The 26,509-nt window shown below is 39.4% G+C and overlaps 1 protein-coding gene across 1 annotated transcript; it reads right to left on the reverse strand.

Annotated features, from left to right (window-relative positions):
* On the reverse strand, positions 1 to 25,909 carry dnah12 (dynein, axonemal, heavy chain 12). Its single transcript, XM_026154505.1, has 74 exons — positions 25,753 to 25,909; positions 25,400 to 25,624; positions 25,176 to 25,263; positions 25,050 to 25,076; positions 24,761 to 24,950; positions 23,406 to 23,475; positions 23,142 to 23,300; positions 22,850 to 23,045; positions 22,475 to 22,663; positions 22,223 to 22,376; positions 22,044 to 22,135; positions 21,769 to 21,947; positions 21,536 to 21,671; positions 21,312 to 21,437; positions 21,084 to 21,218; positions 19,914 to 20,107; positions 19,594 to 19,834; positions 19,318 to 19,503; positions 19,024 to 19,224; positions 18,692 to 18,886; positions 18,484 to 18,605; positions 18,260 to 18,395; positions 18,028 to 18,174; positions 17,757 to 17,876; positions 17,456 to 17,612; positions 17,171 to 17,343; positions 16,906 to 17,058; positions 16,581 to 16,820; positions 16,187 to 16,432; positions 15,969 to 16,088; positions 15,761 to 15,870; positions 15,433 to 15,616; positions 15,194 to 15,334; positions 15,011 to 15,094; positions 14,618 to 14,806; positions 14,404 to 14,523; positions 14,067 to 14,255; positions 13,837 to 13,988; positions 13,553 to 13,691; positions 12,888 to 13,054; positions 12,506 to 12,761; positions 12,092 to 12,388; positions 11,773 to 11,951; positions 11,411 to 11,603; positions 11,116 to 11,277; positions 10,843 to 11,037; positions 10,469 to 10,602; positions 10,224 to 10,386; positions 10,045 to 10,125; positions 9,761 to 9,937; positions 9,540 to 9,671; positions 9,275 to 9,364; positions 9,052 to 9,192; positions 8,721 to 8,962; positions 7,846 to 7,993; positions 7,577 to 7,722; positions 7,269 to 7,483; positions 6,983 to 7,175; positions 6,699 to 6,891; positions 6,425 to 6,597; positions 6,144 to 6,284; positions 5,873 to 6,031; positions 5,483 to 5,778; positions 5,115 to 5,368; positions 4,884 to 5,024; positions 4,653 to 4,790; positions 4,336 to 4,569; positions 4,029 to 4,217; positions 1,664 to 1,767; positions 1,366 to 1,570; positions 1,116 to 1,253; positions 919 to 1,010; positions 495 to 562; positions 1 to 314 (listed from the first exon to the last, which is right to left on the reverse strand). Exons 2-74 carry the CDS (start codon positions 25,606 to 25,608, stop codon positions 121 to 123), a joined length of 11,919 nt encoding a protein of 3,972 aa, XP_026010290.1. The 5' UTR covers positions 25,609 to 25,624; positions 25,753 to 25,909; the 3' UTR covers positions 1 to 120.
* Between the last annotated feature and the right edge of the window lie 600 nt (positions 25,910 to 26,509).

The following is a 26,509-nucleotide window of genomic DNA, read 5'->3' on the forward strand; positions in this document are numbered from 1 at the left end:
TCAGCCATAGACATTGTGTTTATTATTGTATTAAGGAACACAGAGTTTAAACTAATCCAAGCAGGATTGAGAATAGCTGCAGTAAAGCATTTGATTCTTAAAGCAATGTGCTGACTGATCTCAGTCATCAAGCTGGCAGAGCATGGCAACACCACGCTTGATCCAGTGCTGTGGGCGCTTGTTGGTGGGCAGCGTCATGGAAATGACAAAATTGGTGGAGTGGCCTGTGGTGGACAGCGTGCCTTTCCTTTCGCTGGTCTTGTATAGAGGACAAATGTACATCTTCTGAGGCTGACTGACGCTGTTCTTTTGAGCTGTTGGGCAGAAATGAAAGCAAAGGAACACAGAAAATGGTAGCTAGATGGTGATAAAATAATACAAGGAAACAAGCAATTATGCACTTGAAAGAGATATCTGAAAACATTAATTGCATCCAGATTGTTGCAGATCTGAAACACCAGCTCTAGAAGTGCACAAAGTCAGGCAATACTTACTGGGTTTTACCCAGATGATTGGCATTGAGTCAAAGAGGACTTTGGGGTACTGCTCAGCCAGAACTCCACTGATAATAGAGAGAGACAAACAAACCCATCCTTATCAGGTCTCCCTATATTTCACTAGTGATGAACAAAGTAAAAAAAATCCTATATAAATCCTGTATATATATTAAAAAAAATCCCCATTACAAGTAAAGGGCCAATATTAAAAAATATAAATTTAGCCCAATAAAAAGTATTATAAATATTAAATTTTGAAATGTAATATAAAGCAACATGAAGTAGAATATTTTCATTAAATCCTCAAATGTGTGCTTAAGTACAGTGAATGACTTTTTTCCTGCAGAGTAATAGCTTATAAGCTATACTGCTATAAGCATATAGTCAATATTGTATTCCTAACGCTGCTGTGAGCATGTACCTTTCTTTGTCCCACCGAGCTCCATCAAGAAACAATCCATTAATGTAAACACCATCTTCAGGCGTTGTTTGTATCTCGTCAAAAGGAAGGACCTGTAAGATAAAATCATAAAAGACAAACCACTAATTAGTAATGTCTAAGGGCTATGATAAGATCTTTACATGTGAAGAGAGATCCAAAAGTGTGAGTCTCCAGACCTCAAATTCGAAGCTCAGCAGGTCAATGGGGATGTGGTATTTCCTGGCATAGTTCTGCATGGCCCCAGTTAGAAAGGCCTGGGTGAAGAAGAAGCCAGACAGCCAGAACACATTGGGCTTGCTGGTGTTAAACCAAACCTACAGGCACACAAAATAAAGTGAAAATATAATGAGACTGAAAAGGTGCACAAAGCTTTGATATGCCGAGTTGAAACTGCTCATTCAAATCACTTTTGCTCACTAGTCTTACCTGCAAAAACTTGAGCCTTGACAGAAAGTCATTAATGTAACTGCCCAAGGGTTTGAGGCTGGGGTAAGAGCGCTTGGCCCATTTCTCTGGCACTTTTCCAACCACCAAACTGCCTGCAACTGCCTCCAGCTCTGCATCCATCACCACCAATCCCTTAATAGCCTTCAGCAAATTCTGCAGGCTGATACGAATCAAACTACACAACCTGAGAGAGCAAAGACAGCAGTTAAGTCATGAAAGAAAAATGGTTGCAATGGTTATATAGCTTAAAACAGGGTGGAGAGCTGTCTGTTCATACGTGTTGTAGCGCTCCATCTCTTGGACAAGGACTGTGTTCATGCTTTCTTCATAGAGCACAGGAAACTTCAAGAGAGCTGCTTCTGTGTCAAAGTTAGCTGGGAGCTTAGGGAAATAAGCAAATGTGGCAGTTATAAACACACGGTGAAGTGGACACAGAGCACAGACAACTCTCAACGTTTGTACAACGTAGAGAGTTATAGATATACTGGTGCTATCTGGACAATAAAAAGTAAATGTACCTAATACGCTAGTAACAATATGTTAACATGCTCACAATACATCCATCTATCAACTTTCTTTACCACTTGGCCCCCAAAACCATATGGCTGGAGAGTAGGACTTCCTTACACTGTCTCTGAGAGGGAGTTGGAATACCCAGAGGAAACGCAAAGCAGTAAACACAAAGCACATGTATGTTTAATGGGGATGCTATTTTTTTACAGTGCTGTGCAAATGTTTTGAGCCATCACTCATTTCTTTATTTTTTGCTTGGATAATGTGATATAGGTTCAGAAATATACTGAAGTATGAAAACATACATAGAAATAAATGACATAAGCACGCAGTCTTTAGGAATGGTTCTCCAGGCTTCTTAAAGAACATTTCAGAGCTCCACTTTGGATGTTGGCTGCTTTGTGTTCTGTTACTAATGTTGACCTCTGAGTTCAGGCAAAGACAATCCATGACTGATTGTGTTTTACTGTATGTTTTTCTATCCAAGTATGCTTTTAATGCACTGGCAAGGTGTGTGTAGGATCATTGTCATGCTGAAAAATGAGGCTGTTGCCAATCAGACATTTTCCATTTGTACTGCATGGTTGATCAAAATCTGACAGAACTTTTCTGCATTCATAATGCCATGAAATTTGACATGATCCCCAACACTACTGACTGAAATGCAACCCCAACCCATGACAGAGGCTCCACTGTGTTTCTCAGATGGTTGCAGATGCTTACTCCTGTCTACTCATTTCCTCCATACATACTGGCCATACATATTGGTTCAAACCAATATGTATGGAGCCAGATGTATCTCTCAGGTGTCTGGTAGGGCTTTTCTTTAGGTCTGATACTTCTTTTTTGACTTCCACTTCTCCAGTTTCCTCACATGTTTTAAGGACACACTGCACACTATGCCAAGTTGTGAAACAATTTGGATAATCCCATATGGAAAAGATACATATAAATCTTATAAAGTTTGTGTCTGTCTTGTGTGAAACTTGTATGAAAAGCATACAAGAGTGAAAACAGACATAAGATCCCTAGAAAAATTATATAAATGAAACTTGTATGTTTTGGATACTTACTAAAACAATCTATGAAAGTGGCCACTTTCATGAGTAAATCATATAAGCCTTATATGATTCACTATATGAAGTAGGCCACATCTGATGCAAGTCTTTTCTATTTCTTTTCCATATGGGATAGCTCACTTGGAATCACCTTGTTGGTGCAAAAATGCAATTTTATGGCACTCAAACTCTGTTGACTTTGGCACTTTTTATAAATTCCACTAAAGTGATGGGAAATAAATCTGTGTTTTTGTGAAAGGGCCAAAGGACTCTTTGCTAAGTTGTCTGCTTTGTGTAGACACAACACTGGGTTAGGTGTCTTTTTATGCTTGAATGAGTCATAGGTCAGTGTGGCTTAAAAAAACAAAAAACATTCTTCTGAAAATGGTCGGGCTTAAGAACTGAACGAAAGATAACCGAAAACAAAAAAGCAGTCAACATTCAAAGAAAAACTGACTTACTTTCCAAAAACCTGAAAAACTATTGCTGAAGACCAATTTTCAAAACATTGTGGCTCCTTGGGAGCAATTATAAAGAAACTAGGGGTGCTTCAAGACTTTTACACAGTATATAAACTAGTCATTAACCAAACTATTTGACTAATGACAGAGAATAAAAATAATTCTCTATCAAAAGGGAGGTTATCAACCTAAATTAATTCATCCAGGAGAAGCAGGAATATGTCCACCTGCACTGCAGTTACTGAAATCCACTGAACAGATGTTGAGAAATTTGGCTTCAGTCAAAACAGAGGAGACAAAGTAAGACCAAAGTCGGTAAAATTGAAAGTAGTGTCTGGGAACTGAAAAATGTTATTTAAAAAAAAAACCCCAAATGTGTCAATTAACTTAGCCAATGCTGAGATGCTGTATTTCACAGAATGAGTGAAATCTCGATGTGTGATGGTGCTTAAGGGAACATTAAGTAATTGCCAAAGGTTAATAGGATTATTCTGCATAAAAACTTAGGGAAATCCAACTGTTGGTATTTGAAATGTTTTTGTTTGGACCAACCATGCCATTGGTATGGCTAAAAACTCCTAAATGAAGAGGAAGTTTGATTAAGTTGTACCTTGGTGAGGATGTCATTCGCTATGTCGTACAGCATGTTGTCGCTCTCAGAATGGGTTCCGCCCTCGGAGCCTCCACCCTGGGTGAGTATCAGTGAATCAAACAGTAGTTTTGTCTGCTGCAAATCTTTGGAAATGTCTACATTTTCGTGCATCCCAAACACTTCTGGATGCTGGCTGAATGGAAGTTCCTAGAGTACAACAAAGACACTGCTGTCAGTAATATACCATAAAATTGAAAGAAATTAAGGATTATATGCAGTTATTTTATATAAATTATATATACTACTGCTTCTGGAGTGTCTGCACCTTGATAAACAGAATGTAATCCTGATAGCTAGATTTTGGTGGGGCACAGTAATCGCCACTAGGTGAGAAAGGATAGCGAAAAGTCTCAATGATGTCCTTGTTGTAGAAGTCAGCCAAGATAGTCATCAGGAGCCGCCTGTCCCAATCATCTGTCACACGGCCACCGTAATTGCACTCTCCAGTCAGATATGTTATGGCCTCCAAGGGCACCTTGTCATATTCATTTACAAACAGCTAAAGAGGAAGAGAAATTAAATGAGTTTTTGATGTTTTTTTTCAGGGTAGAAACACAAGAACTGAGTGTTTTGAGTAAATACCTGTAGCTGTCTGATGCTTATGCGCAGGTCAGACTCATTGAAGCCATACGGAATATTCCAGCCCAAAGGACCAAACTTTTTCCTCTCCTGAACGAGAGCATGGAAGAAGCACAGTCCATACAGGAGCTTCTCCCAGATCTAGTTAGGAAATTCATTTATTGTGTCACACACCTATAGAATTAATACATAATTATGCATAAAAAATTCTAAATAGGTTTCCTCCTGACTCACCAGCTCTTTATTGGGACAGTTGCTGAAGAAGTTTGGATCAGAAATAGGATCTGACAAATAAGACTGGAGCAGGTTGAGACGGAGTCCTGTTGGGGGCTCATTTGTCATTTTCACTCCATTCTGCAGGATGGTCACTGGAAACTGATTAATTTTTTTTTACTATACTGAAGGCTCTTTCAGATGACAGTTATATCTATTTAGTCCTTAAAGTTGTTCATTTATGGGTTTTACCTTGGCTGAAGGGTAGCTTGTGAGCCAGAGGCGGAAGTCTTGGTGGCATGTTGCAAGACTAAAGTCCTCACAGATTTTCTCTAGCATGGGCATCCAGGAAACGGCCAAGTGGCAATTTTGTAAACACACCCATGTCCCATCCTGCATGGCTGTGGATATCATTTTAGAAGCAATGGGCCCCTGTCCCTGACCCAGAGAGATAGACTGGAACTTGGCACCACCCATGTTCTTGTCACTGGCAAACTTCAGCAAGCCTGTGGAAGGATAGTTTTAGTTTTTCTAAAAGAGTTAGTTTTCCTAGTTTCAGGATTTGACACTGACTTTATGTGGCCCTTTGAAAATCAGTAAAACAGATTTATAGAACTTACTAGCCATGGGATCAGCACCTGTAGACAGCACAAACACGAGTGGGATGGCAGAGTTGGAGTCCAAGTAGCTCTTACTCAGGTCAAAGGGAGGTGGTTGGACAAATTTCTTCCCTAGGTTGCGTTTCACATATTTAGCCACAGCTGGCAGTATCTTATCAGGCCTGAGACAGCGAACGATGATCATCTTTTGCAGATCATTGAGCTGTTCACACCACGGAGCAGGCAAACCAATAGTGCATGGATCTTTGCTGTCATAAATGGACTTGAAGTCATCTGGATTTTTAATGAAAGCTTCTCTGCAAAATAAATAACAATCCACATTGGGTAAACAGTGATGATGATGATGATGATGATGAGGCCATTTTTATTTTAGTGATTAAAGCTTGTTACTTCAATCCTCGTAAACCAGGGAGTTCACTTGCTCTGCAGATTTCATCCCAGCTCTTGTCCTGTAGCCAGGTGGGGTCGGGATTAGCAGTGGTGTTCTGGAGGCCCACTCCCCCAGTCAGCAGGAACATAAAGTCAGTGTGTTTAATCTCCCCTTTTGCTCTTAGAAGAAAACATTGATAAAAAAATAGCATCAAATATAAAAGTAAACATCCACATAGATTTGCACTAAGCATGAGAGTAAGAGTCAAAATTGCTTGTAACTTTAACTTACAGTAGTAATTTGCAGCAGAGAAGGAAGGAGAAGAGGAGTTTATCTTTCTCAAACAGAGAACGACATATGTTGCAGTACAAGTTATAGGTGAAGTGATCAATAAGAAACTGAAGCCTTCTTTCCAGAATCTTGGACTTGTTACTGATGAACAAAAGGCAAAATACAGTTTATAAGTTTCCAAATAACACAGACAAACTAAAAGCTATTAGTTCTGGCAGATGTGTCATAGTTCATTACTTCACCATACCACTAACCAGGTTTACTCCACCTGGATCACTTACCTGTCTTGTATGGAGTTAATGTAGAGATTAACAAACCAGCTGAGAGAGTACTGGTACATCGGGTCAATGTTGGTCAGATCAGTAATACTGAAGAACAGGATGGACGAGTGTTTTGCAATAGCTCTGTAACCCTCTCTGGACTCTGCTATCTTGATCTCTGTCTTCTCTGCAATCTTGGAAAGATGTAAACATTAGGTTAGACTACGAGACAATCAAATTAACTTAAAAGACATCAAATTCACAATTCAGCTTTGATTTTATGTGTAATTCACACCTGCTGTTTCTTGGTAATTGTGTTGGACATGATCTTTGCTGAGTCTAAAATCTGAATGGCACTCTCATCTTCCAGGATATTTCCCTCAGAGGACTGCAGTGTCTCTAGGATCTTGTCTTCAGTTTCCTTTAGCTGCCTCTTATTTTCAGCTGACTGCAGGATTAATGCATTTCTCTCCTCCTCCAGTTCTGGCCTGTGGAAATACAAGTAGATGACATGAGTAAAAGAGCTATAAAAAAAAACGTTTCGGTCAATAAAATAAGTAACCATTTTGCAGGTATTACCTCTCCTTGGCAACAACAATCCCGAGCAGCTGGTCCTCCAAGCCCTCAGGGGTTATCATGAAATTGAGCAGGGACACTTTGGTGGCCAGCTCTGGTAGGTAATGGGGGTTTCTGAGCTTTGTTGTGATGTAGAAACGGAAATCATTGGAGTACTCAATCACACTCTCCCCGAGCCTGATGCAATCAACACCGCCTAAGAGAAACAAAAAAAAAATTGGGAGCTAAGAGCTGTCACTCTTTCTAAATTCAAAATTATTCTTTGGCATCCATTTTATACTTCTAGCACCTTGTTTGAAGGTTTGTTTGAGCAGCAATGGTTCCAGAGAAGGGTCCAGTTCTTCTCCTACATTTTCCAGCAGCAGTGGTGTTCCAAACTGAATACAGTTTTCTAAAGTTCTCATATAGTCCCCATCTGTTAGCTTTATTACACTCAGGCTGTTATCTTTCTCTGAATTCTTGACCCACTTGTTGGCTTGACCCTGAGGGTCAATCATCAAGGGCCTACAAGAACATTAGCATTAGGTAATAAATGAAAAGGATCTTTTCACAAATATTTCAACATAAGTTTCACAAATTTCAGAAACACAAACTCACCATCTGCGTGAATTACTGACAATGACGCCGTTGTCAATAGAGAAAGTGTCACTGGGAAGCCCTGCAATGTTCCATGCCCTGATCTTAATGGGATCCCCCAGAGTTTTACTGAGTGAGAAGTCATCTGATGATGGAATGTTCTTAGACTAGAGATAGAGGGAGGTGGAAATATAGATATTTATTTACTAAGGTAAGTAATATAGACATAGAAATACATATGTATGACAAAGATTCATAAAAATGAGAGGAGAGAAGGAAGAACTTTGTACTTTGCAAAGTTTGGTCCACAACTTGGTGCATTCTTGTCTGAAGCCAGCTGTGAAAGCCCCCAGATAAGCGATGACACCGGCAGAGATAAGAACATCTCCGGTCAAATTGTCATACGTGTTCTGCAGGTCGTCTGCTGCTTTAGACCATCTGAGTAAATAGTCACATTCAGTCACTGGTATGCAGTTATTCTTCAAATTGCAGGAAACAAGCAACAGAACAAGGCAATAAGGAGGCCAAGCAGGTCAGCTGGGCACAGTTGTCATAACAACTTCATGTAACTATGATAAAAGCATAGCTATAAGATGTAAAAACACATTTTCATTTTGAAGCTACCCGAGTGACGCAGGTAAACTTTTAAGAGGTTATAATTACAGGAAATTACTTGCCGTCTGGTGGTTTAACTGCTAATTTTTATTGGTTCTAACAGTTTTGAAAATGTAAATGCCAACTGCTTGCTTTTGTGATACTTGGTCTTTCAAGCTTGGTATTTAACTTTCATCTGCGCCAATTTTGGTGAAGGCTGGAAAAAGCTTCAGAAAGTTAAGTATAGCTTAAATTCTTGAAATATAGCTTGAACTCTGAATGATTCAAGGAATCCTTAAAAGAAGCAGGCTAACAGTTAAAAATCTGCATGCATGGACATACTTCCAACTTCCACCCATTGGTGGTGCTATAATACTTCAGACGTGAGTCTTAATTAGAGAAATTGGCAAACTGCTCCCAGTCAGTGAACAAAATCTTCAAATGTTTTACTCTACAGTCCAATGAATAATAATAAAACAAAGAGGAAGAAGAAGACCTATAAGTAAACGCATAAACAAGTCTCCTCAGCTTCACTGCTTGGCACTGAAATATTTATAAGTGTCTTCATGACCTGGTCTTCTCTCCACCCAGACCACCGATGAGTTTTTCCGCCCTTTCCAACTTCCTGGCGCACAAATCCACCTGAAATTCCAGCTGGGCTTTCTCCTCTGTCTTTTCTTGAAAAGTTTTCTGAAGAGCTGCTAAGCGATCTTCAACTTCTTTCAACTCAGCCCTCTTCTGGTCCAGAAGGGCCATGGTAGCTGCCAGGGACTCCTGTGCCACTCCAAGATTGGCCTTCTTAGGAGCCACAACCTGAAACCAAAGACGAAATCAAGAAATGTGTGAAAAAGTAAGTGTGCAGGTACAATTACAAGTGGTTTGAATATCCAAACACACTGCACCTTTGCCACCCTGTCATACACTTCCATTGCTTGGATCCATTTGCACAGGCCTTCCGCTGCAGAGGATGCCTTTGCCACTATACTGGGGTTAAAGTCGGGATTAGTCATGTACTCACTTCGGATTTTTTGCATCACATGGACCTGCAACCCAAAGACAGACGAGTAAGTTAGGGGTAAGTGCAAGTTGAATGTTTTTTAACTGTGACATAATTTTGACACTCACAGGAATGTTGTCCTTGTCATATACTCTAAGATCTCGTAAAAAATTCATATCACCCAGCAACTTCTTGCTCGGACCCCAGAAGTCAAAAACCTAGATAATAAAGCAAACATGTCACTCACTGTGTTTATGCCCTTTTTCTAACAGAATGAAAAACTATATCATTCGAATGAGGTTTAGCTGTGTTTTAAAAGACTAAAAATAAGTACCAGACTTTAATCATTTCACATGATTTAATTTTTCTTTTAATTTTTGTACTCAGTCTAACCTTTTTTCCAGTCCCAGCTGGATCAGCTATCTTATCTGGCTTTATCTCCTTCATCACACACACAGCTGCCATCACCAGCTTCACCCCTGAAGGTGGATTTTTCATAGACTTCACAATTGTGACATCAGAGGGCTGAAAAGAAATGGACAGCTTGACTTGCTCAGTTATCTAACGGCAATGATATGTAATGAAAAAAAGATATTTTGCTGAAGGGCGCTCACCTTCAAAGTGTCCAAGGCAGATAGAGCAGCCTCCAGGGCAGGGATAGCTTCAGCTAAGTCACTCTCACACTCATCCTTCAAAGCCTGGGCCTCATTGGCTTTTATGGTTGCTGCCTCCTCATCAACCCGCACAACTTTGCTCTTGGCTTCCACCTCCACAGACTCCACCTCGATAACCTGAAAATTAATACATGTGTACATTTAGTACGGATTTATGTATGTTCTGATACATATGTACTCTGGGGAGGATACTGATGTTGATCGATTGTGTGAAATGTATTCACCTTCATCATTTTGGTGTTCTCTATCTTTGCCTGTTCCAGTTTAGGCTGTAGGTCTACAAGTTCCTTCTTCATCTCACCCACCTATGGAAATATATTGCTCAAATAAACTACTGCATAGGAATAATACAAGAAATAGAGAATAGACAAAACAGCTCCAGTGAAAATAGTATTTCATATACCTGAGATTCAGCAAAGGCTAGCTTATCCAGGCCATTGGTGTACCTCTGTTTTGCCTTCATGACAGTGTCTCTTTTCTGAGTGAGAAGTTGACGAAAAGCTGCAATTAGTTCCAGGTAGGATGTGGGTGTCACATAATTATGGCGACCAAGCTCAGAAAGGAATCTGCAAGTGAAAACAGCATAATTAAAGGATTAGAAATGTACTTTACATTTCATTCTGAAAAGTATGAATAAAGCTGTCATACCTCTGTGAAAGCTCTTTGGCAGAGGTGTGGAATGTCTTGCAGATAGGTATGACCTCCTGCCTCTCATTTTCATTCATTTGTAGTGACTCCAGGAAGGAGTTGGCTACTCGCTCAAGAGCTTCCTCAGGCCATGGCTGTCAAAGTACAGAGAGGAAAGCGATACTAAGGGCAGGATCAAAGATGGCATACAAAGACAAGAGTGAAGACACAGAACAGGGTCTGCTAATGAATTTACATGTCCTATTTTCTTTCTTTGGTTTTATTTCCAGATCCAAGAGCACAGCTGACGCTTAACAGATACCTATATAGTTTTCAGTGATTCAGACATTTTTATATGTAGTATATTACAATGCACGCATGTTATAGTGCCCTACCTGATACCAGTCAATGGTACAGCAGTTAATAAGAGCTGGAAACTGGCGCAGGCGATTTCGAAAGGCATCTCCAATAGGACTGAATGCCACAACAACGTGCAGGTTCTCTTTACAGCGTGCCACAAAGAAGGCAAACAGAGTCAAAGGGCTCAGCTCCAAGTTTTTATTACCAGCTTGGGCAATGGGACGTACTGCCTGGGGAAAAACAGATGAAATGAGAATTTTATTGCATACAATTTCATAAGGTATGTATATAAGATTATAATATCCTACCTCTATGATTTCTTGTTTCTCATCTATGGCAAAAAGATTGGGAACCTCTCCTGTATTCAAGACACTGTCCACGTCTTCTAGAAAAGCTTCATCTTTGATCTGAGCATCAGTTATCAAGAACACTGTCTTCTGGCCTTTCACCCCAGCATTTTTTAGCAACATCTTTATTTGAAAGGAAAGCAGTGAGACAGAGTACAGCAGCGAGGACTGTTAAAAAGCCACAGGATCTAATGAGAATAATACGACCAAAACACACTTGTATTAAACAGAAGTAACAGAAGCCTTTACAGCTTACCTTGAGGTCATCTCTCCACTCAGTCATACCGTAGCTCTTGGAGATCTCTGGCTGAAACATGGTCATATGGGCCATGAATGTGGCCAGACGGGTGATGGATTGGCGTCCACTTCCTCCCACTCCCACAAGGAGGGCATTTCCTCCTGGCTGCTTTAACACACGACTGACACGGGACAAGTGCTCCAGGACATAGCTAGATAAGATTTTATTTTCAGTTAATTAAGTTTAAACACAAATTACAAGTTACAGATAAAAACATATCTCATTCATTTACTGCACAAAAGTCAAGTCAACTTGTAAAGTTATTGCTAAAGAAAGAAAGAAAATCTATAAAAACTATATCCTCTTTGAAAGCTGTTTACCGGAAGATGACAAGGTTCATCCGATTCTTATGCATCTGGTTGTATTCTTCAAGACAGGACTTTACCACCACGGCAAATTTTTCAACTGAGGGCACCTCAGCATACAAACGCTCATCATCCTCCAGGTCAGGTTTCATGTAGTCACCAAACAGAAGATTTCGCATGTCTTCTTCAACCAGCTAGAAATTCACAAATTTAAATGCCACAGATTCAGGCACATCAAGATGTAATTCTGCAAGCACATCTTCTTTGCTGTATTGTTTCATTTTAAAAGTAGTAAAGCACATGAAATAGTAAGGATAAGGGACTATCAGCTCACTTTGCTGCCTTGTTTCAGGTGATCAAAGACCTGGTGAAAGGATTCCTTAAAGTGATCTTTCACAATGCTGCTCATCAGCGTGTAGAGCCACACTCGATCGTCATCGTCTACCAAACGGTCATAATAGACACGGAAGACCTCATGGACAAAAAGCCGTATCATAGTGCGTTTGCTCTCCAGAGATCCCTTCTTAATCAGCAGGCAACCTTGGATAACACGTGAAAAGTCCCGCAGGTTGAAGGTATAGTGAGACTTGGCTGGAGTTGGAAGCAGGTTCTCCATGGCTTTCTTATAGACCTATGGAAAATAAAAAACGTAAACATAAAGATGATTTAGATTTTTATACAACTGCAAAATGAATTTATCCAGCTTTCTGGTTTTTGTGTTCCCAATGTCTGTTTTTACAGCACTCACTTCCATTGTTGCTGTCACTATTTGGTTGCCAACAGTGAAATATTCAGGTGAGAACTGATTGTTTTTAAGATAGAAGGACACAATGTTGGAGAAAATGTGAACCATGGTGTCATCGCTGAAGGGATTAATGCTAAAAATGTTGAAATGCCGCAAGAAGCGTGAAGTCACAGCATTCCTTCCCCCGCCAGGGGGGCCCATAGCTGAGATGATCTGGAGATCAACAAGAGTGATCTTGGAGGTATCCTTCAGGTCATACCTGCAAGAGTAGATGAGGTCTGTTTGTTTGAAGAACAGTGCTCTAATCTAGTGAATTCAGTCCTGTTCATATATTTATATTTCTCTCGTTAGAACATGAATTTGTCCTGTAATAGGTGGTTCATACCAGTTTCCGTGGTCTATGTACTGTCGAAGAAGCTCTACAGGAGGCTGTGCTCCAAACTGTTCCAGTGCAGGCATGTTCATGTCATCTACAAAGATGATACACTTTTTTCCCATGGGGGGTCCAAACACGCCCTTCCTTCTCTTATCTAACCTGGACATGATGATATTCTACATGATGAAATAAACAGAATAAATACAATTTAAATAACTATAACCTCTTATTTGTTTAGAAACAAACAAACACCTCACATAATATATGATCACTAAAGCTGTTTCTCTACAGGGACATTATTTCACATACAGTGCTTAACAAATTTATTAGACCACCAATGGTTAATTTAGCAGTATGTGCAACTTCTTTGATCAAAATCAGATTTTTAAGGCTAACATTAATAATTACTGAAGCACATTATTATTTTTGAATTAAGATGGCAAATTACAGTTATTTACTTGCATTCCTGAACAGAAAAAAAATTATTGGTTGAAAGTTATGCTCTTGACCAGTGCATCAGGTCAAATTTGGGTATAAAATGTTTCTTGTTCCTTTTATGTAAGTTTTAGGCAGATTTTCAAAAAAATATTTGTTAATATTTATTTTCTCGTTTGTATGACAGGTGGTCTAATACATTTGTTAAGAACTGTATGTCTCATGTCTCTCACACTAACCTGAGTTTGGTTTGAACTTGTGCGGGCTGAAAAGTTGATGAAGAAGGGTAGGTACTGATCTTTGTCCAGATTATTCATGAGTTTTTCCTTCACATACACAGATTTTCCAGTTCCAGTAGGACCCACAAACAGGGAAGGACTTAAAGGCAAAACAAAACATATATTTTTAAGTGTATTATGTTTGATTAAATGTATATAAGTTCAGGCTATGCACTATTATCATAGTACTAAAGATGCAAAGAACAACAAAAACAGTTTTGACCAATCCCTCAGAGAATACTGACACTTCGTAGTTGATGCAAAGATCCATCAAGTAGTTGTAGCGAACTGTGTCTATGGTGGGTACAATGATCTCTTGCACTTTGGTGGTTTTGTCGCCCAGGTTGATGTTTTTAATGGCCTCATTCCAGTGAAACCATTTGCCTTTCCCTTTAAACTGGAAATGAAAGAATATATTATGATTTTCTGGTATAACACAAGCTAAAGTCTTCTGAGTGACATAATTACACAATACCTCATAGAAATAGTCATACACTAGCCCCTTCTCCTCAAATGGACACTCCCATTTTCCCACTGTTTCAGGGATAGGATGTTCTTTTTTTTGTCCTGCAACAATCAACCTGAAGAAGCTACTAAACTTCTCTCTACTGTCTGCATCACAGCTCCCACCCACAGACCACACGAGTGAGAACGCAAATGCTGCCTGCGGGCAAAAAGAAAAAGTAGCAGTGCAAAGTGCATATACAAAAAACATTTTTGCAAAACATTTGCAAGGTGCAGATCCTAACAAGTATTTTGAATAAATAAGTTCAAATATTATATCAAATTCTAAAAGATATAAGCCCTTTTACCATTATCCAGCAGCGGATATTTTTATCACTTTGACCCGTCTTCACAGGTTTAGTGAGAAGCATCTCAAACAGTCGACACAAAGACACCGCAATGTTGCTGTTGCTCCTGGAAACGACTTCCTATAAACCAAACCAAAATTTAGCATGTCAAATAATTATTGTATTGATATAATGTGAATAACACATACACTCCCTGGATTCTGAGGCCACTTACTCTGCAATGTTTTCGAAGCATTGTGAGAGCAGGTGGCAGGAGCCAGTGGAAAAGCTCCAGTAACAAGGAACGGTTGTCTGGAGTCTGAAGATCATCAAGAAGAGTGTTCATCCAGGAGAGCACCAAGGGCTTCCAGCCCAGCTGAGATGGTTCCATGTAGATCATACCACATCGACTGACTGTGGCTGGCTTCATTTGGAGAAAATGCAGAAAAAAGCATCCTATCAATTCAAGCTACAGTAATGCTACAGTAACAGTCTTATCAAGCACCTTTTAGAAAGACAGTTTTCTTCATAAAAGAAAGGTTATCATTTTGCAAATTAACTAGAAATTATTTTACATTTTAAAATAAGATTAGCAAATAACTTTATTAACTGCAAACATCCAACTCACAGAGGCCTGTGATAGATCCATAGCTTCAAAAATCAAACTCATCTGACTTGACATCTGGATGATCTCACCGCTCATCAGGCACAACTGTCAAGGAAGCAAAAAATAAAAAGGTATGAAAAACAGAAAAATATATATAATTACATTATATATATTATATACATTATTTTACTGTGCAACATGTACCTTTTTGTTGTCATCCAGCACCGTGTTCATGCTCTCAATCCATAGTGTATCTATTGGACCATCAAACACCACCCATTTACGGTCAGGAGTGTCAGCCGATGCAAACTCCCGAAACGTGTTAGCCACAATCCCATCTGTCCACTAAGAATGAGGATAAAAAATTAAAGCCACCTCTATGTCAATACTGTAAACACGCTTTTATTTATCTGTAAAACAAAAGATCGATGGCACGGGTTTACCTCATGAGAAACTAGATCAAACTGTCCAAACAGCTGTCCCATAGTAATTGACTTTGGGTTTAACGTCCTGAAGATGACTTTCTCCTCCTGGCCGTGTCCTCTCTCATTCATGAGAGTCAGAGTGTCAGCTAAAACATGTAGCACTTTGGTCTTTCCAGCAAAAGGCTCTCCCACCAGCATGAATCTTAAAAACAGTATTTATAACAATATTTATAAATCCATATTGAATTTTAGATCATTTCCTCCAAGCCATTTTCCAATCATGTGAATATCAAGCAGGAAATCATAATATAGTACACCAGCATGGAAACTGAAACACATAACATACCCGTGCCTAACAATCATCATCTCATAGGTCTGGATCATCTTCTGTATGAAAACGTCTGTTGGCTGTACATTGTGATTTTTGCAGCATTCTTTAGCAGCCTCTAGAAACAGCTGACAAACAAAAAACAGATTCTAACACACATAACCACACAAATAAAGGGTTTTGGTAGATTTTAGGCAAAACAATATGGACCCAAATCAACACTGACCTGGTAATCAGCCTCGGGAAGGCAAATGCCTGGGAACAAATCACTGGTGATTCCATTGAACAGCGGAATATCATGGGAGAGAAACTTGGGCTCATTAACATCCTTTATGGATCTCAGGAGCTGAATGTTACAACATGAATAAGAAATTGAAAGGATCAAAAACTGGCAATAAAGTTCACAATCAGGACACAAAGTATAGATCGATGTTTAGTAAATACCAGAATGTCCTCATTCTCCTTGGGATACTTGAGCTTGAGGTTTCCTGCAGCCACAAGGACAGCTTTGACAGCCCTCATGCCATAATCATAATGGAACTGAGAGGAGAGCTGCTCTGAGCAAAGCCTGTAGGTCATCACAATCTTCACCGAGAGAGGTTTGGCATTTAAGAAGCCATATGAATACAGAGATATCTCTGCTATAAGTGCATAGTTGGGCACCATCATGGCAACTGTTCGGAACAAAACCTGCACAGAGAAAATATAAAAAACGTTGAACAGTAACATACATTTTTCAGATTATACTTAAGGATGTGTAGAGCACCAGCATGTGTGATTTGAAACAGAACAGCAATGTGTATGCTATGTGTGATAAAATATTTTACTGGTAAAAGACCTTGAGGTTGTCTGGGAGTTCTGATCGTCCTGCGTAGCCAGGGTTCATTGTTATGGACACAAAGCAGTTGGGATTGAGTTTGAGCATGGTCCCTTCAAAGTCAAAGTACTCCAGCTTCTGCTCGATGGCCCTTTGAATACAGAGAACCTGCTGGGCCACTACAGACAGCACTTCCAGCTCAATACGGTTGAATTCGTCAAAGCAGGCCCACGCACCAGATGAAGCAAGACCTTTAAAAAACTATATGAAATTACAAGTTAGTAAACCATGTTTTGAATGTCTGAAAAAGCATTAGAAAGGAAAATTTTCAACTTGTGGATGTTACTTTTCCCATAGCCAGATAATCCAGTCCATCTGAACAGTTAAAGACGACACACTGCACAGCAAGTGCTTTAGCCAGATCCTTAGTCGTCTCTGTCTTTCCTGTTCCAGCTGGACCCTCTGGTGCACCACCCAAATTCATGTAGAAAGCTCCAATCTCAAAAAGAATAGTTAAAATATGATGTCAGTTATCACTCCTACAGCAAAAGCAAAAGTATGCAAGTTCTGAAACATATTTAATTAACTATTTTTAAGAAATGTTTTCTTACCAGGGTTCGATAGCATCGGTCAGTCAGAGGAGTGATGACCAGGCGTGGCGAGTTCCCCAGATACTCATAGGCATACTTAACATCACAGTTGATTATGCGAACGCGAACATTATCACTACTCCAGTAATAACGAAGCTGGGCCAGCCACTGAAAGTCAGCTTCTTGTGATACACCTATTAAAAATCCAGAAAACATTTTAATCGCTGTGCATTTTCTCTTTATCGTTCAAAGGTATTTTATATAATAATGCATAATACTAATAAACCTGTTTTGTTCTTGCAGTACCTTTCTCAATAAGCTCCATGACTACATCCCTGGCATGGACATCAATTGTGACCAGAGCTCCCAAAGTAATCCGTGTTTGCTTGGCCAGTTTTCCTCTCACCAGCTCTACGATGTCATTCAGCTGACTCTGAAGTTTCTGATAGTACTTCTTTAAACCCTGCAGAGAACAGCCGGCTACTATTTTAGTTTCTTCCCAAGGTGATATTTTTAAGGTGTCTAGTTCATTGTAAAAGATACTCAGGTCACTTGATCAAGAGTGAGAAACATCACTTCTTTATTAGAAACACGTAAAAGGACCCACGTTAGGGTGTGCTCTGATAGCCTCATGAACCTCCAATGTCCAGAAAATCTGTGAGGTGCAAAGTACCACCTGCCCAGGCCACTCCGTGACCCACTGGCTCCGTGGAGTCTCAGCGTATGCCTGCCAAAGACACCCATATACATCCATTCATTTGTCACTGACTCACATGCATATATATATATATTGATGCACAGGATCATACACAGTATGACAGCATTGTAAGTAAACCATAATACTATTTCAAATTAGGTACGAAGAACAGTGATCTCACCACCCTGGACCGGGCTATTACATCTCTAACACTCCGAAGCATCACGTCTTCCACCTGAATCAGCCACTTCTCCACAGCTCCTTTGGCTTCGGACGTGGAGATGTGCTGGATGAGCTGAACGCGCTCCCCTTCACTGCTATACATGGCCTGAACAAGAACATTGTGCAGTTTAGTCAAAGGCTTAATCATCCACACCATTATGTAATGAAAACAACATGTGTGACTGCCTTGCCTGGATATCCAAATTGGGCAGAAAGTCTAGTTTGGAAATACCCTCAAAGCACTTCTTCAGATGTGGCTGCACTCGCTGTGGATCCTTGGTCTCAGACAGAATCTCCAGCATTTCATCGTTGGACAAGAAGAAGAACCTATCACCAGGGTTAGCATTACATATTAAAATCTGTGATAATATGAAAGATCTGGACAGAAATAAAATCTGCAAAAAAATATTTTTACCGAGGAAAAAACAGACGTTTCTTCTCCAGATATGCATTCAAGCCCTTCATAATGCTATCAAGAAGGGTGTTGGAATCTTGCAGTTTCTCTAGCAAACCAGGTAGCGAGGTTGCTGGGAGAATCTATGTTAACAAATTATCCAGTTAATCAACCAAAAAATTATAGTTTTAGATTTACTTTCTGTAAATGTAAATGCATTTTTTCTTACCTTAGGGTTCTTAACACAATGCCTCATAACCTCTTTATAGTTCCTGTCAACAGTTTGAAAAAGTCGCCCCTCTTCTGGAATCTGCTGCATGATGTCCTTGGATGAAAAGATGGGCTCCAGGTAAAGCCACTGGGCTTGTACTTTCAGCCACTCATCTATGGATTCCTGGATACGAAGCAGACGCTCCTCCCATTGCTAACATCACAGAACAAATGGTTAAAGCTTTCTCTATATGTAGGAGGTTAAAAAAATACTCCCAGGTGCCAAATTATACAAATTTAATAGGCAAATTCAGCATTTATTTGTTATGCAAATATAAAACTCATATTAACCTTGATTTCATTTTCAAAGGGCTTTATGAAAGGTGAGCCCCTCATAGTCTGAGTCTTCACAATCTGGTCATCTAACATTGTCTGAATGTCATCTAAGGCGGTCAGGATGGAAACGCCAGTCTCCCTGTAAGGTTGATGGTGAAAGGAGACACTATCCCAAATGCCCACCATGGTTTTCATAGCCTTCTCAAGGGAAAACTCCTGTAGTGAGTAATAGAGTGGACATATATAATTTAACACAAAGAATAAAGTACAACCTGTATAAACACACACAGACTTTCAAAATCTTCTCACTTTGCTGGCAGCAGCACTGATGGACTCAAAGTCTTCCAGGTATGGAGTCAGATTTTGCTTGAGAACTTTCCGTAGTGTTGTACCACCATTGGGGGTGATTTCATTGCTAACTATCTGTGACATCTGGGTCCAGTGGCGAGATCTGAGGCCAGGGTTGCACAAGATGGACACCAGGGGGATATGTTTCTAAACACAAACACATTCCTTTTAATGGCATTCCATAAAAAGCAACACTTTGTTAATGAACTCTTTTTAAATATCAGTTGTGTAGAATACCTTAAAGTTTTTAATCTGCTCCATTACAGCCGAACACAAACTGATAGTTGGGCTTTCTTCCTTTGTCACATCATCCTCAGTAGGGTGTCGCCTCTTCTCAGAGATCCTCTCCATCTCTTGCGCAGCCTTAATCTTTTTCTGTTGGAAAAACTTGAGCATCTTGAAGATTTCCCTATAGAATTCATCCACTTTTACCTCCATCGTCTCACCATTAAGGTCCTGGAAGGAGCCATCCATCCACCTAGGCACAAAAGAAACAAAAGGTTAGCAGGATTTAAAAATTTAAAAAAGGAACAGCATGCATCAAATAGGAATCTGACCTGCTCTCTGTGCGCTGCCAGTTCAGGACAAATCCAAACAGCTTCTGATATGGTTCGATATTCTCGTTGATGATCTCAACTTCTGGGAAACATGTCAGGTCCCACTTGTAGAAGGCCTCTTCCTTATTAATGATTGTAATAGCCTCCTCAGCCTCGTGGAGAAGTTTCTGAACTATTCGGACATCCGCAACATACTGATTTAAAAAAAAGAGATACCAGTTATAGCAATGCTGCTGACATGTTTTGCTATTGATTAGCGTCTAAGCTGGAAATAACAAAACAAATAATACAGTCTTATTGTTGCTGTGTAATAAATATGTCAAAATAACATGCAATTTAGGCCAGGAGTATAAAGTTGTATCACTTTTTGCTAAATTTTACAGTTCTTTCAGAATTGACGTTTTTAGCATCAGGCTGGAGCAACGGATAATCTACTCTGTTCAGAAGTAAATCACTATTATGCAAAAACCAAACCCGGCCAGGCATAGGTCCTGAAGCTTGGCGATGGCATATATTGGACAGACTGTCTCTTAAGCTAAGCTACATCCCTAGCATGGCCTACTGTGATTTTTGATCCTGTGGGTGTGTCTTGCTCGCTGTCAAGCTTTAGGCGCTACCCTTCTGTGCAGCTGACTCTACTCAGCAATAGGCCAGAGTACTTAAGGTGATAGTAATGGTGACAGTGTTTTGACTGTCTTCTTCAGTTTAATCAATGAAAATACTTTAATTGCCAAGTTTGCTTTCTTGTCTCTTTTTTCAACCTAGACCAGGGGTCTTGAACTCCAGGCCTCGATGGCCGGTGTCCTGCAGGTTTTAAATGTGTCTTTGATCCAAGACAGCTGGTTTAAATGGCTAAATTACCTCCTCAACATGTCTTGAAGTTCTTCAGAGGCCTGGTAATGAACTAATCATTTGATTCAGGTGTATGATATCTAAAAGGTGATATCTAAAACCTGCATAACACCAGCTCTCGAGGCCTGGAGTTTGAGACCCCTGACCTAGACCCTCCTTTGTTGCTTCCCCATATCCACTGGACTTTCAAAGAATGTAACAAACATATTTACTGTACAGATGGGACAGGCAAGAATACAAATAAAGAATTTACTAAAAAAAGAAAGGAAGAAAAAACTCTTTCATTAAAGGTATTCTGAAACATAAACCATGCTCTACCTGCTGCATCATTTCCAGCTCAGAGAGAAATTTAAACTCCTCAGTCCTGCGTCCCAACTTTTCAAGCTGCACCATTAATTTTTCTCTTTTAGCAACCAACTCATCCTCTCCTTTCTTCTTGGCCTTCTCCATTAACTGGAAAACAATAGAGCCGCCCAGAATCAAGATTATTCATAACAAAACAAAACACTCATGTTATATTGAACTAAGCACACGCTACCGCATTACCTCATCGCTGAGTTCAAAAGTATGAAGGATGTTTTGTGGCCAGAGAAAAACAGTCGAATTAAGCTCCATATCCTCTGCTTCAATGACGTGGACTTCCAAGAGGTAGATTAGTCTGCAGCATGCTTCCTGTCAAAGCGAGACAGCAAACCAGGTTAGAATTGATGCAAGACATCAAAAATTAGTATGCTTTTATAACAGGTGGAAGCAATTACTGGTTTATTTACCTTAATTTTTTCATTAAGCTCTGCAAGACCTTTACTCTTAGCTTCATGTATAAAGTCAAGCATCTGAGCCATTTCCTCTGTATTCTCTGGAACTTTCAAAGCTCTCATTCTGATGTTTTCAAACTCAGAGCAAATCCTTTTACAGACACACACACACAAACAAGAATTAAAATGTGACCAATTTAAGCATAGAAGGACAGATTTGTTTGGTAGTATTATAAGAACTGACTTACTCTAGATTTTGTTCATGGTGCCTGGAGACTAATTTCTTCAGAAGTATTTCGGCATAAGCTTTGGCTTTGTTGGCAAGCCCTTGTTTCAGCTCCTCACAGTCCAGATGGACCATTGTGAAGCGGGCTTTTGATGGGAGGCTCATAATCTCCTTTGACAGAGCACGAAACTCCTCCACTTGCTTTAATAAGCAGTGAGATTACACAATGACAGTCACCAGAAAACAAGATAAAACAAGATAAGGCAAGAATCTGAATTCAACTTTATGATTTGCTACCTTAGTGTATTCATCAAAAGAGTGTTCCTCTTCCATAAACGTCTCTACTTTAGCCTGTGCAGTTCCATTAACCAGCCAGTCGTAACTGTCAACTACGAAATAAACCACAAATTTCACCAATAAACTGAAGTAATATTACTGGAGTGCAGATTACAAATGACCATATTATGGCACATTACCATAGTTCTGGAAATATTTGTCAGGCTCCTCTAGATTTCTGCGCACAGCACTCTTCACGGTGGCCTGAGCCCAAGCATGGATCTGATCAGTCACCTTGGCATCCATAAATAAAGATGTGTTTTGTGCCAGCCACGACTGGACAGTTTGTACTTTCTGTAGAACAATGTCATAGATATCATTACCAGCTCTGAATGCATTTTTGGCAAATTTAGCATAAATTTGACACATTTGGCATAAAGTGATAATTTCACCTGAAAAGTGTTTGTTATGGCACTTAGAATGTCAAGAACAGCAGCTTCCAGATCTTGTAAGGCGGGATAAATTTCCATCTTTTCATCGTCAAAGGTTAAAGCCATCCGAAAGATGGGCAAGCGGTGGTGATTGCTTGGATCAAATACACCGACAAACTCCTCCACACTTCCATGAAGAAGAGATTTCAGCTACGAATTTACAGAAAAACATATGCATGAGACTAACTGTACAATTAAGAATCACATTTTACATATATTTAAGCTTTTCATTAAATGAAACACTGTGAAATACTGATTTTACTAGCTGTCAACCGCCAATTATGAAATGGTCTTTATGACATTCTTCAGGTTAAAATATAGTGAGCATCATCTTACCTGATTGGAAATTAGGGTGGAAGCACAATTGTAAAAGGAATCAATTTTTTCCTCTTTAACTCCCTTGAGAGTTTCTTGATTTGTTAAAAGGTGGATGACTTTGGGAAACCAGGTGTTCATGATGCGATCTTCTGTCCTCTTACACTCCACAGCCATTTTGTTCTGTAGGCTCTTAGAATCCACGGGTCCTGAAGCTCTATATCAACAGAAGCCAAAGTAAAATCAAATAGATGTCTATATTTGCTGAGACAGGTCAAATTTGCCTGTTTGCCTTTATGTCCACATCCCTCACCTGTATGATGAAAGCTCAATTAGGACCAGTGAAGAGAATGTTGTGTTTCCAAGATCCAACAGAGTCTGCATTACAGGATTAAGAATATGCAAGTTTGCCTTTATCATCTTGCGGCTTCTGATAAAACTATCATGCCATGGACGGGAGAAGCTGAGAATTCTGCAAATGATCAAAAATACAGTTTAAAAATGGGAACATAAAAAGACTGATGAATATTAGTCATTATGTCTAAATCACAGATCTAAACGCACACTAAGGACTCACTTTGGTTGTGTAGCGCTCTGTTTTTCTGAGTTCAATCCATCTGCCTGTGGATTCTTTAACACTGTGCCCACTATAGGAGATCAACATACCAGTGACACATATCTGGTTAGTTTAAGACAATCTAGATGTTTAGACTCTAATCTATATGATCAGCAGATATTGTCATTGTGCAACATAACAATAGCCATAAAACACTTAAAGTGAGTTGAAAAAACCTGCAACAAAAAGTCCTGCAAAATCCTGCTACCCCAGAGCCCCAGTTTTAACAAGAAATCACTTTGGGGAAGTATAAAGCCACAGAAAAACTAAGGTATGGTGTCTAAGCTGCTTGGAAGACCATGCAAATGTTTACATTTATATGGATTTGAAAAAGAAAACTTTCACTGAATTGCACACCCCTTCTGCTTCCATTGAAATTAATAAGTGATTGATCTGATTTGCAGTCAAATCAACTGATTGTGTGACCACCTCTATCAAAGGAAAACATCTTGTTAGTTTGCTAGTCCGGAGGATTCAGGTGTGTTTTAATGCAATGCCACACTGTTCCCAGGGAGTAGACATCCCAGCAAATCCACGCCAAGGTCTGACTGTGCAATGCTCAGAGACGCTCCAAAAAAAAAGTAAGAGGTGCAGCTCAGACTATAACCTGTTAACTATTTAAAGCCAGAACCATGAAAACTAAACAAGTGTGGCTTGTTATGAAGGATTTCCAGGAGAAAAGCATCTCCTCTTTAAAAAGAACATGGCAGCACAGCTTAGGTTTGCAAAGTTGCATCTGATCAAACCCGAAGACTTCTGGAGTAATGTCCTTTGGACAAACAAGACCAAAGTGGAGATGTTTGGCCATGGCACACAGTGTCTTGTTGGATGAAACCCAAACACAGCATATCAGAAACACCTCATATCAGCTGTGAAGTACAGCACTGAATAATCTGACACTGTTTTGGAGCTACTGAGTCCACCATTGAATACCAAAGTATTCAAGACCCAAATGTGAGGCCATCTGTCCAACAGCTAACACTTGGTCAAAAATAAAACAATTAAAATTTTGCAGATTCCCAGTTGTGCATTAACAAACACACACAAACCACAATCGAATCAACGTTGTAAAAAAGAGTGGGCCAAGATTCCTACACAGCAATGTGGGAGACTGATGAAATCATATAGAAAACTATTACTTCAAGTTACTGCTGAAAAAGGAATACAACTTTCTTCTTTACTGTTGGAAAACTGTTTTTTTACTACATTTAAAAATTAAAGTAAAACATATTTTTGAAAGCTTTCTGTTTTTAATTTCAGTACCTACACTCTTGCACTGCACTGTACATTCATACAACATAAATAACTGGAAATACCTGTGTACTTTACAATTACACTATTGAAATTGTCGCTGACTTCCTTGCAGAGCTCCTGCAGCAGTTTTTCTGACTCGGGGCTGCCTCTTAGTCTTGCTGGGACTCGATCTACAATCGAGTCTAACCACTGCTGCTGAATAACTGGACATTCGCGTCTCTCCACACACTGCTTAAGGAAGTTGTAATTCATCTGTAAAAGTGGAAATACATTAAATAGTCAAGGATTAACATAGATGTTAATGAGGTTGTCTGTTCACATATCAAATTTAATACTTAAAAGTACACATACCATTTGTTTCCGTTGCTGACTAAACATCTGTAAAGTAAGGATTGAAATATACCATTATTTTGGGGAATATTTTCTTATTTAGCTAGTACTTGTATGTATGTATGCATAAATAAGTAGATGCCATACAGAAGGTGGGAGCTGTGGCTCTGGGGACAAGCTGCGGACAACTCCCCTCTCTCTGTTCTGTCTTAAATCCTCTGCTGCTTTAGAGACCCTAAAAAATTCAAGCAACAAACTGCCACACTTCAGGAAACAGAAACCAATATAAATACCTGCATATGTCAGACATATGGACTACTTTAACACAGAAAAAAAAAATTAAATAAATCATAGCTGAAGAAAGGACATACAGTATCTTTAGGCGTTGCTTTACTTCCATTTTGCTCCTTTTGTGTCTCAGCAGCTTCTTGGAGACCGCTACCTTCTCCGCTATTTCCTCCTTCTTGGCTATGATTTGCTCAATTTCTCCAAGCTGTTGTGCCCCTTCAATAGGGGGCAGGACTGGAAAGTTGAACATCCTTTTCTGTGTGTTTTTGAACACTCCGGGAGAGGTGGCCATTCCTGACAGCAAGAAACTGAAGAGAACCAGAAGAAAAACTAGCTGAAAGATTCCAAGCTATTTGGTTAACTAACTTTAGTGTTCTGCTAACATTTCACCGTGAACAGGCAAACGTTACGTTGCATTATTTATTACAGTATTTACCTGCAGTGAAAATCTGTCGATTCACCTGTTTGTTCCTCCAATACATTTACGCTTTGCTTAGTTTACTCGTAAATAATCACAATTTAGTCTCTGAACCGACTTGTGAAGCTTTAACGGCGTCGTTACCATAGAAACAGTTAACAGGCCACAGGAAGAGGCGGAGTTTATTGTTCCCATCCTTGAAACAAATGGCAGATCGCTAGTAACAAAGTGCATAAAGATACTTACATCTTTATTTATTTATTTATTTTGCCAATTTATTTGGTATGTGTAAACACAGCACTGGTTCATCAACTAAGTGCTTTTTTATGCTTGAATGATAAATTGGTAACTGTTAAGTGCCTTAAGAGACAAAATATATATATTTCTCTGAAAATGGCTATGAACTTGACTAAGAATGTTTTGGGTTTTTTTTGCAAAAAAAAAAAAAAAAGCATACAAGAACAGTTTAACAAAATTACAAGAAAATCTGGTTCCCTGGAAGCAACATTGAAAGAAATACGGGTGGCTCATGCATTTATAATATATTTTCTTCACCAGTGAAATGATCGTTTAAATAGCTGTAATACAATACAAAGGGAAGTCTGGTCAGTTGATAATTTGAACAGATTTCAGAGTAAAGTATCAGGTTTAGGATTTATCAGGATATTCACACTAACTTAATTTCGCGGTGATTACTGAAGAAAGCTCTTTTTTGAAGAAGAGACATGAATACAGACATTTTTAGATTGTTCTAACTCCTATTCTACACCTGTGG

The sequence above is a fragment of the Astatotilapia calliptera genome, chromosome 20, assembly GCF_900246225.1.
Source record: "Astatotilapia calliptera chromosome 20, fAstCal1.2, whole genome shotgun sequence".
NCBI classification, from domain to species: Eukaryota; Metazoa; Chordata; class Actinopteri; order Cichliformes; family Cichlidae; genus Astatotilapia; species Astatotilapia calliptera.

Bases quoted from the DNA above. Each gene is read 5' to 3' on its own strand.
- dnah12 (XM_026154505.1), bottom strand. From the start codon at position 25,608: ATGGCCACCTCTCCCGGAGTGTTCAAAAACACACAGAAAAGGATGTTC. The intron at 9,672-9,760 runs GTGAGCGCCCTT...ATTTCTTTTCAG, and splicing joins CTGCCTTGGACACTTTGAAG to CCCTCTGATGTCACAATTGT. The intron at 6,032-6,143 runs GTAAGTTAAAGT...TTTTCTTCTAAG, and splicing joins CTCTGCTGCAAATTACTACT to AGCAAAAGGGGAGATTAAAC.